This window comes from Mizuhopecten yessoensis, unplaced genomic scaffold (genome assembly GCF_002113885.1).
Source record: "Mizuhopecten yessoensis strain PY_sf001 unplaced genomic scaffold, ASM211388v2 scaffold5565, whole genome shotgun sequence".
In the NCBI taxonomy this organism is placed as follows: Eukaryota; Metazoa; Mollusca; class Bivalvia; order Pectinida; family Pectinidae; genus Mizuhopecten; species Mizuhopecten yessoensis.
The window spans coordinates 36,317-48,462 of record NW_018406112.1 but is presented as its reverse complement, the minus strand read 5'-3'; the positions used below and the strand labels follow the sequence as shown (position 1 = coordinate 48,462).

Below are 12,146 nucleotides of genomic sequence, written 5' to 3'. Positions count from 1 at the left end.
CTCTTTGAAAGCTGTGTCGTTGATGGGACTTTAATTACCATGCATCACGAGACACAATTCTTAGCGTATTAATACAACACTGACCGGAACTACAATATCCAATATAAATAAACATGACGGCTGCTGAAATATCGCTGGGCATTGTGAGATTTGATTAAATTAATCTGCAAAATAAAAAATTAAATAAAAAACACTTTTATTACAACGAAAGCAAGACCAAGGTCTGCAATTTCGTACAAAATGCACATCGGTTGAAATCACCAATGCCGGCAATGGAAACAATTTTAACGCTCATGCAATTTATCAGAAATATCGTCTGTTACACTGCACTGATCAACAGGGGTTCGTAACAAATGTTCAGGGGTTCGTTGCAAGCAAACAAATCATAATGCGCTAGCGCGCATTATGTTGTTTGCTTGCAAAGCTGTGTCATTCAAATAGATCATAAATACCATACAAAAACAGTTCAATGCTTAAATACCCCGGCATAACTATGTGTAACTCTGTATAACTTTGTACAACTCTGTATAAACCTGTACAACTCTGTATAACCCTGTATAACTCTGTAACTCTGTATAACTCTGTAACTCTGTATAACCCTGTATAACTCTGTAACTCTGTATAACTCTGTGTAGTTCTGAGTTACTTTGTAACTGTGGAAGTCTGTTTTGATTTCTGTAACAATGTGTTACTCTCTGTACTTCTTTGTAGTTCTATTTTCTGCGTAAGGTCTGTGTGGCACTTAGTAACAAACACTGAAACTACACAACTCTGTGCATCTCTGTAATTCTGTGTAACAGTTTGTATCTCTATGTATCTTTTTGTATCTCTTTGTATCTCTTTGTAGTTCTGTTAGGAACTGCAGAGTTCTGACATCACTATTGAAGATGATCCCGTCTATCGTCTGGGTCAGGGCCAGTCTTATGGATGTAGATAACTGTAACACACAATGGTTTTGGTGAATGGTTTGAGAACAGCCCAGAGGGAACAATGTTCAAGCATTCTCCTCGTGATTTAAAAATGTAATTCAATACACAATGTAAAAACGAACATTATTTTTGACACAAAATGTAGTAAGGGGAAAAAAGAAATCACGTTATGTGACGTCAGTATTGGCGTTATGATGCCGGAAGTGATGTTTTAATTGCAGAACATCTCCCCGTGACTGATGATCAGCTTATAATGTTACCCATGTTACACTAGTAAAACGCATTCTAAATTTTTGTTTTCTATAAATGCCAACATTTATATTTAAATAAATCAATAACTTGTATTATAATCTACTAAACACCATGTTTTCTTACAACATTTACAAATGATGTTGATCCTGACTATGGCTATCGGTCGACCTTTGCTTGACATTACGAGAACATACACTTTCAATTGAATCAACAATGCAGAGTAAGTGACGCTTTGTCGGCTGTCACTGCGCCTGAGAACACTCGCGGAGGGATGTGTAGCTCACTCACTACTACACGTACAGCATCCCCTGATAAAAGACCAATGATCGACGGCGCACTAATGCCATCGTACACGCTTGTTTATTTCCATTGATCTTCCTGTTAAAGCGACTTTACTTTTTAGCACACGGCATATTTATATTGACAGGATATCAAGCGTCGTCTGCCGAGGATATTTACAATCCTCAGGTGTTCTGTAATGACGTGGCTTTCCGGTTGGCTTCTGTATCAAATTAGGCTTTCTGGTTATCTGGCGGTGTTGCATCGGGTGATTGTTATTTATGCCGTGTGAGTGGTTGTATTGCCGGTGTAATGACATAAAACACAGCAGCGTATCATTCTATACAGTTGTGACTTGTTGGCCGGCCTTGTTTATGTGACAGTAATAATACACAGACAGGGATAAATCACAACATACTTACAGGACGCTGGAACCAACATCGGTCAGACGTTATCCGGAATAATTCAAAATTATGAATGCGTTCTCTGATACCGCCGAGATGACGTAGCGCCAGGGAGCTTGCGTGTGGAGATTACATCAGGCCGTCTCAAACCGAAACTTATACGAAGAGCACTGTAAAAGCTTGTCATAAATTTGACTTCGCAATACATTGGACTCTCCGTAATGAACAAAAAATGAGGATACCATCTCGAGGGGGAAGTATAGATGAATCGTTACGAAGATGTATTGTCATAACCGCTGATGGAGCCAGTAGGCCGCTCTGAACCCTAAATACGCGGGATGCCTTTGTAAAAGAGGTGAGTTAGGAGATTGGCAACGGGCAGAAATGAAAAATTGATTTGACAAGCGCCACTGGGGGGTTAGGAAGGTAGGAAACACTAGCAGTTCAAGTCTGAAGAATACAGCCGAGCGATATCAGCTGATCAAAGCGTCGGTTAATCAAACAACTCGTTATAGCTACCCTCTGCATGCAACAGCTAATTTTTTAAACACGGTGGCTGCCAATCTTCGGACCTGTCAGTCATAATCTGCGGAGCTATTCCTTACAATAAACTAAGACTAAGATGCTTGTTAAGAAAACAGCAGGGAATGTTTTCTAAATGGGTAAAATAAAGTGTAGAAAACAGATTCAAGCATATCATTTACATAGGAGCTGTCAGATTTCGGCAGCAGGGAAATAGGAAAACATAACTCATGACGGATACGCAGACCACCACGACAGGTCATACATCTGGTTTGGGGGCCCCTCGTGGGAAAGGGATCTTGGCACGATGGAAACTTCAAATGAAAGTCTACAGCTGCAATAAGTAAACCATATGTTGATTGTACCGACTTATCCCGTGTGTTAATGCACAAAACAGATTATATAAACAAAAGTCTCTGTAGACAGGATGTATATCTCTGCCTCACCACATTTGGGATGGATTAAAGCCACGATGACTTAAATAAATAAATATAATCTGCAAATAATGTATATCCCAAACGGAACCCCTGTACATCCAGACGAAAAGGTTTGAGTGACAGGGCCTGTCAATTCAGATGAGAATGAACGCTGGCCAGATGACGTACGTTGTCAGGAAGGATGCAGCGCCAAAGACGTCGGATGCGTCATAAGATTACGACAGGATTCCACACACATGACAGGAGCCCCATCACCCTGTAGCGCTAACCGATCGGCTCACGGGCCTCGCAACCTCAAACTACTCATTTCATTTTCAAGGCAATTTATCTTGTCTAGGCAGCTGTTGTTTTCGCCATTATCATTTTTGCAACTTCACTTTGGATATCAATTTTGGAAACACATGTTCTAGGTCTTTTGCAACCCAACCTTTTGCTTTTTTTCTGCCCGTTAGCTTCTGTAGTTATCGTTTACTAGGATATTAGGTTGAACCCGAGAACACTAAACTCCTTTAGCAGGTGCCCTGTTGTTGGTATCTGTTAATTACGCCTGGGTAGTAACCCTTGACTATCGGTTCCGTTCTACTATCTTTATACTTCACCACCAATGCCTCTGTCTGTTGGTCTAATTTAAGCTATTTACGCTACAATTTGGGATGCTTTCAAAGGCACAAACACAATACCAATCTTACAAAGGATGTGGATTCGTGTGTGAACTATGGAAGCATCTAAAACACGGCATTAATCTGTTTGTTCACTAAAACACTTAAAAATTTTGAAATGCAGAAATCTTAATCTATAGCTTTTAAGGCCGATTTTAGATTTAAATCAGGATACAGCTAAACAGTTCAGACATATGTAGATGTATATATATATGTAGATGTACAGACATATGTAGATGTATATATATATGTAGATGTATATATATATGTAGATGTATATATATATGTAGATGTATATATATATGTAGATGTATATATATATGTAGATGTATATATATATGTAGATGTATATATATATGTAGATGTATATATATATGTAGATGTATATATATATGTAGATGTATATATATATGTAGATGTATATATATATGTAGATGTATATATATATGTAGATGTATATATATATGTAGATGTATATATATATGTAGATGTATATATATATGTAGATGTATATATATATGTAGATGTATATATATATGTAGATGTATATATATATGTAGATGTATATATATATGTAGATGTATATATATATGTAGATGTATATATATATGTAGATGTATATATATATGTAGATGTATATATATATGTAGATGTATATATATATGTAGAATTAATGAAATACAAGGTTATATAAGTAACTTTGATATGTATTTGTTCGCTGATTAACAAAGGAATCTTGTTTTTATGTCTTAATAACGTTGTTATCAGAGCCATTCCCAAGGCTAAGGCTGTTGTATGTAAGAACGAATTGGTTTGGTCTTCTGCGCTCTCAGCTGGTACAGCCGATTGGGAAAAAACGTACTAAATGAGAATGTCGCTGAGTTGTAAATATAAGTATCGAGAAATGAAAAACAAAGCTGTAATAGGGACTCCAGTCGGCGAATCTAGGACAGAATGTGAAGAAAGTGAAGGATTAAGGCGTCTGACATTCTGCTACCACTAGCCCTACACCACTGGGTCGCAAGTTCGAGGCCTACGTGGGGCAGTCGCCAGATACTGGCTGTAGGTGGTGGTTTTCTCCAGGAACTCCGGTTTTTGTCCACCACCACAAACCTGGCACGTCCTTATATGATCATAGCTGTTAATAGGACATAAAACACAAAGAAATAAAACCAAACCAAAAGGGAAGATTTCTGCGGCAGCCCTTGAAATAGACAATACCGAAGTATCTACAAAACGATACTTCGAACTCAAAATCGATAAAACTATGGCAAAATATGAACAATTGAATTGTTTATATAGAAACCTTGCAAACTTACAATGAGAATATGACCAGGTGTCCCGGAAGGGTAAGCATAGTTGGCTTCATGGACGACACCCGCCTTGTATATGTATAGGTCGACGACCCCGCCTTGTATATGTATATATGTATAGGTCGAATCCTAGTCACGTCCTCACATCAATAACTGGAGAAATGACAACAAAATCACAAGGCACAGTACTGATCATAATCATGCCAGAAGCCCCTCACATAACAGATTATCTGACACCTCATGGGGCACAGACATGCTTGTTATAGATTAGTTTGAACAATATTTCAATGATAAGTATACATACGGATATAGACTTCTTTTGTATTTGATTCCGAAACCTTTCATGGGTCCATATCAAACAATATTTTATTGCTGGTTCTGCAAGTTGTCTTATCAAGTAATTATCCAAACTTCTCGCACCTAAATCCGTTATCTAAACTTAATGGTATGGGTCTTTCGAGTTTCTCTAAACTTACTGGTAGGGGTCTTTTGAGAAACTCGAATGATCTTTCAATTAACTTAGAGCTTTGTCTCATTAAACATGTTTCAGAACATTTGTCTTTTTCATCCTCTACCCAACCAAACCCTGTACCGAACTGAAAGAACACCTATGTTTTCTACTCATCAGGGGTTGATTTCCTAGAAAAGCTTACAGCGATATATACATTTTAAACCTATTTTGGAGCAAACGTTTTTAAAAGACATGACAATGGTTATGATGAAATATACTGGGGATGAAATTGTGATAATAGTTGTGTTCCAGATTGACAGTGGCTTGTTGACTGTCGTAACAGGACTTTCCAGCAGACTGATTTACATGTCGGGTGTCGCCGCATAATACGCTTACCCTTCCAGAACACTTGGTCCTTTGTGAAGATCTTTGGTTTATTTTATAATGAATTGGTTTAGCAATATTAGGAAGAGAATGGTCTTTTGAATTGCCATGAAATATGTTTCGAATAATTCGTGCTATTGTTTCACCCAAAAAATGTTTCATAACATATAATCGTTTGTGACACATGATATACGAACAGACCTCATAAGTAATCTTAACACTCCATATCTTAGAGTTAATACATATATTGCAAATAGAGAACCCCTTTGCCTATGCCATTATCGCCGAGTGTAAATCGCTTAAGTGAATTCGTTATCTCAATTATGTTTTGATTAGCTTCGTACGTGTTTCTTATAAGTAAATGAATATTGAAATGTGATTGTTAGTTTTATAAATATCAATATAATTCAGAGATTTTTTTTTTAAATACTTTGAGAAAATTGAAGAAATCGCATTATCGCGTATTTTCTGTTAGTATGACTTAAATGTTTTGGGAAAAATAAACAGTGGTATAATACCAACATATCGAGTATCTATATATATACATATATTGCCACAATCAGGTGTACCCGTTTTTCCAATATATACATAACGTCCCGAATTTCCTTCATCAACTGTCTCTCTGTCGTATTTTCACTTGTTATACAGACACCACCAGCAATATGGGTAGCACCTGTTAACTTATATTTAGTAATGCCTGTCTATATGACGAATACCAGGGCGATCTTACAGTCCATCACCTTCTCCGGCAGCTGGAACCTAACTAGCATACACAGTATTGATGCAGAGGCCTCCTCTACCGTACAATTGTACGCTAACGTGGACGGCTGCGTTTGATCTGAGTCGGAGCATTCAAAGCAGGTAACCCTGTCGTCGGGGTCATGTGCAAACATATTAAATTATGTGTTAAGTGAAAAACAAGGTCCCCCCTTTAGGTCGTAAATAACGCAATAAATAGCACTCAGATTTGTGGGATACAAAGGGGGGTAATGTATACGGTAAATGATATGCGCACCCTGACCCCATGAAAGCAATTCAAGTTGTATTTGATTATGTGAAAGGCCTCTATTTTCAAGGTTTGTAATGAATGTTGACAAAGTCTTTTGAAATCATTACAAGTCCCACGGTCCAGACATAAAACCCAGTGCTGGTTAATTGATGTAGTTCTCCCCAGGCTTTGTACTCCACAATGATATATGACTTTGAGACTTTCAAAATAAAACAATAATGTTGTCTGAAGTCTGTCTTTTATGCGATAAATTAACTCCGCGGGAATTGAGAAAGATTATTGAATGACAATAAAACACACAATAAACAACAGAAATGGAAATATGATGTGTCTGCTTCGTTTAGGATCAGCTTAATTCGAATTATTGATTTTCTTATATTCTATTACAGTAAAGGGCAGATTCACTTTTTAGTGGTAATATTAGTCGTAGATATTGCCTAGAAAACACACAATTGGCACATAAAGAAAGGGTCATCACCATGGTGCATGTCGATATCTCATGAAACACATAATACTGACGGTCATTGTCCCCAATGAACGCTATATCTACACGCTTTAAGGATCATTGTACCACTGCAGGCAAACACTAGAGAGTTCCACTGTTCACACACACAGGAAGTTCTGCTTAGTGTCGTTTTAGCGAGACTTGGCAGGTAACAACGTTTATCATGTAGCTCAGTTGGTTAGTGGAACCATTGTGTTCCCAGCTGAGACTGGTCCTGTTGTATAAAAAATTGTTTGAAATGTTAAAACAACTGTACTATAACTTACTCGTTCCAAATACTTTCCCAAAGTGAACATAAAAAGTTCCAGCATAATATCATGTCGAGATAAGATGTACAGACGTTCGTCAAAATATATACCTAAAATGCTGCTCGACACATTTTTTACAGTCTAATCATTGTACTACTTTCATGCAGGTGGCATGCAAGATACAAATACAAATAGGACCTGGTGGTAGCAAATAGCACGTGCTGAACTATCTGCGAGACCATGGATGACATTGTCAACAGAGTCAGGGTATGACGATAAAACTGGAACTCCATGACGGCTGAGCAGGAACCATGGACACAGGAGACGGAACCAGATGTTCCAGAAAAGGAAGCGTTCTGTACCACATGTCATATCACTGATGATGACGTGAAATGTCTTAGATGTAAGCATATCTGGTACGAAACCGTGTCGTCTTATTTCATTGACAGACAAAGTATGTCACTGTAGAGCTGTAATACTTAATATATATACACATACAAAGTATGTCACTGGAGAGCTGTCATACTTCATATATATACACATACAAAGTATGTCACTGGAGAGCTGTCATACTTAATATATATACACATACAAAGTATGTCACTGGAGAGCTGTCATACTTAATATATATACACATACAAAGTATGTCACTGGAGAGCTGTCATACTTAATATATATACACATACAAAGTATGTCACTGGAGAGCTGTCATACTTAATATATATACACATACAAAGTATGTCACTGGAGAGCTGTCATACTTAATATATATACACATACAAAGTATGTCACTGGAGAGCTGTCATACTTAATATATATACACATACAAAGTATGTCACTGGAGAGCTGTCATACTTAATATATATACACATACAAAGTATGTCACTGGAGAGCTGTCATACTTAATATATATACACATACAAAGTATGTCACTGGAGAGCTGTCATACTTAATATATATACACATACAAAGTATGTCACTGGAGAGCTGTCATACTTAATATATATACACATACAAAGTATGTCACTGGAGAGCTGTCATACTTAATATATATACACATACAAAGTATGTCACTGGAGAGCTGTCATACTTAATATATATACACATACAAAGTATGTCACTGGAGAGCTGTCATACTTAATATATATACACATACAAAGTATGTCACTGGAGAGCTGTCATACTTAATATATATACACATACAAAGTATGTCACTGGAGAGCTGTCATACTTAATATATATACACATACAAAGTATGTCACTGGAGAGCTGTCATACTTAATATATATACACATACAAAGTATGTCACTGGAGAGCTGTCATACTTAATATATATACACATACAAAGTATGTCACTGGAGAGCTGTCATACTTAATATATATACACATACAAAGTATGTCACTGGAGAGCTGTCATACTTAATATATATACACATACAAAGTATGTCACTGGAGAGCTGTCATACTTAATATATATACACATACAAAGTATGTCACTGGAGAGCTGTCATACTTAATATATATACACATACAAAGTATGTCACTGGAGAGCTGTCATACTTAATATATATACACATACAAAGTATGTCACTGGAGAGCTGTCATACTTAATATATATACACATACAAAGTATGTCACTGGAGAGCTGTCATACTTAATATATATACACATACAAAGTATGTCACTGGAGAGCTGTCATACTTAATATATATACACATACAAAGTATGTCACTGGAGAGCTGTCATACTTAATATATATACACATACAAAGTATGTCACTGGAGAGCTGTCATACTTAATATATATACACATACAAAGTATGTCACTGGAGAGCTGTCATACTTAATATATATACACATACAAAGTATGTCACGGGAGAGTTGTCATACTAAATATATACTTAGTACATTTAGTAGAAAAATAACAGGTTAACTCCCTAAACAGGCGGCTCACATGATTTTACAACCGAGGGAAGGATAGATAATGTTTGGCAGTAAGGTTACGTGTATCAAAACCTTTAGGAAAATAATAATGATAACAGTATCCTACCTTAGCAATTACAAAACTAATACATGTGAAACCGGAATTAAATGGGTTCGTACAAGTTATTTCAAATTATCTTAATAACTCTTGTTGGCTTCGACGTTAGCGGATGAAAACGTTTATCATAAAGATATCTAGATAAAAATCTTGATGAACCTGCCGCCTTCCAAATACGTTTACAAGTTATTCGTTAATAGTGTGCTTCTCTATCAACTCTTTAATTCTACATTGATGTGTAGGATACAAGTAAAACTTGTAAAGATTTATTTACAGAACAAAAGATGTGAGTCCGGATTTTTCTCACATCAATGAAACTGGAAAAAAAATAGGGACGATAATTCAATATAAACACCACATCAAACAAAACTAAAAAATGAACCTACAGAGGGAGGACAATTACTGAAGTTTAAAGTTTTGTTTGACATCTGCCGTAATGAATTAAAGTCGCTTTGCCAGTTAATCTGGTCTTAAGTGGGATTCCATATGTCGTTTACGATGATTGAGAGGCCCACGCTGTTACTCTTGTGATTGACGGGCGAACATGGATAAAAACTATTTAAAAAAAATCGCTAGCAGTTGTTCTGACGAAAAGGGCATCAGTATTAACATGTATCACGACATTCGCTTTCATGACAAATAGGAATTTGGTATTTCACAAAACCAACTAGATAGATAAGACAAACTGCGGTCTATCTGACATTTAGGCGAAGGGAGATTTTGGTTTGATAAAAACCTATTTTCTGCAAAATGCTATGCAAACGCGAGATGCAATCTTCATTTGGCGATACAAGTTCCTGGGATGAAAAGCCGACACCTTTGATCAGGGACCGAAAGAACATTAAAATTACTTGCTGACAACCAAACTGCATAATGTATTAAAATGGTACAACATATGTTTGAGTAAATCACCCTCAATTGCCGGTATAGAGCTCGCTTTCAAAGATATAATGCATGTAAATTGTAAGATAAGCCTAAATGTTTCCCGATAGCTATCTACACCACTGTAAATCATGACAAACTTGAATACACCTGATGCGATCAGCGGTGTGAAAATTATGGGCCATTTTTCAAGTGAAATAAAAGATATAAAATTTGTCCATAAATTAGGGGATATGATACAAAGACCGTAATGACACGTTCGACGTTCGTTAAAATGATAAAGTCATTTTTGTTAATATTAGACGCAGCGATATATCATCGTAAATTAATACAAGAATGCCATGAAAGGCGTGATAAGGTGAATTCTGAGAGGTTTTCCTGACAGCTATTGAAAACATCTAGCTGGATAAAAGCCTACCTTGCCGTAATGTGTTTCAAACATGACTTACACCAGATAGTTTATTGAAAACTCATGCAAATACGGACAGGCAAATGCCTTCAGATAAAATGTCAATGTTGTTATAAAGAGTTTGAATGGTATAGGTGGAATATAGAGAGAAGTCAGGGTCATTATTATCATGATTGATAGTTACGTGTGAATTAGGAGACGGTCTTCATCGAAACTATAAATATTTTTTTTCACATCGCAGCTTAAATATTTCGATAGGGTCCTTAATACACACTAAACATGCAGTCGCATGTCCAGAATAAACGTTGTACACAGTGATTAAGGTAACCTGGGCATGCTTCGGCTGATAAACAAGTTTACAATTACACGCTGCATTCAAGTACATTTTATAGCATGTATTACACGCAATTTGTAGAGATATTAAATGATATTCATGACTTAAAGTGGTTTAGTTTTGAGTGATAGACGTAAAAAGGTTGTAATTCAAGCAAGTTCTAAATAAAAAACATGCTTAGTATACATGCAGTTCGTATCTTAAATAAATGTGTATTACCTTATAAAGTATTTGAGAGGTTTAAACGCACAATAGCGGATAAATTGTATAACACTGTTACATGTAACAATGTTACAACTAGACTTTTAATCCTATCAACTCAATGTCGTTAATGTAAATCTTCCTATTTCTTGTAACACTTACACTTATTTAGAGTCATAAGTCAACTTAAAGACAACAGTTTAAGTATTGTGAACTGTATGTTATATTTGTTATTTCATAATTAAACTACTCATATCACTTTATTCAACTATTCTTTATAGCAGAAATGGTGAGACATATATAAAATATTAACAATAAACATATTCGTAAAATTTTAGATATTTCATGTAAGAAATCATCAAGCATGTATCTATTTGTATTTCTAACAGAGATATAATGGAAAGTATCACTTTGCTAAAATGATATCTTCACTGAGTTAATCATTAGTAGTGACGTCAAATATTTAGCTTGTGACTGTGACGACCATCCAAATGTTAGGACATCATGATTCGTTTGATTTTTCTTGTATAAAAGTAACAAAGACAATTTATTGTTTCCTGTTGAATAGAATATATTATATTTATATCGTATACTAATTATTTTTTTTCTTATGTTTTCATTCGTTCGGATATCTGTATATCAACTGGACATATGGGGCCTATCACATTATGAAGTGATTTGTAAATTAGTTTTACTGCATACGCATATGTTAAGGGACATTCTGTCAGGGATAGTCATATATAGATGTGTGTTTAGTTGTCAATACCCTAGATAGGGATTGTATGCAACTTATAGACACCGCGTATCAATCTCCAAATTATTATAGATTTATATAACAACATATTCCCCGCATGAATCACCTAATTATTATAGATTTATATAACAACA

General features: G+C 35.8%; 2 protein-coding genes across 2 annotated transcripts in view; one reads left to right on the top strand and one right to left on the bottom strand.

Moving 5' to 3' along the window:
- LOC110450966 (GATA zinc finger domain-containing protein 14-like) overlaps nt 1-489 on the bottom strand; it is a gene marked incomplete at its 3' end in the record, with an annotated part of 3,068 nt that extends 2,579 nt beyond the window's left edge. The window contains exon 1 of the mRNA XM_021498781.1: nt 482-489. Within this exon, the coding sequence (XP_021354456.1) occupies nt 482-489 (8 nt within the window). The remainder of the gene's footprint in view (nt 1-481) is intronic.
- Nucleotides 490-7,632: 7,143 nt separating this feature from the next.
- LOC110450965 (glycine-rich cell wall structural protein-like) overlaps nt 7,633-12,146 on the top strand; it is an 8,527-nt gene continuing 4,013 nt past the window's right edge. Inside the window, exon 1 of the mRNA XM_021498780.1 lies at nt 7,633-7,659. Within this exon, the coding sequence (XP_021354455.1) occupies nt 7,633-7,659 (27 nt within the window). The remainder of the gene's footprint in view (nt 7,660-12,146) is intronic.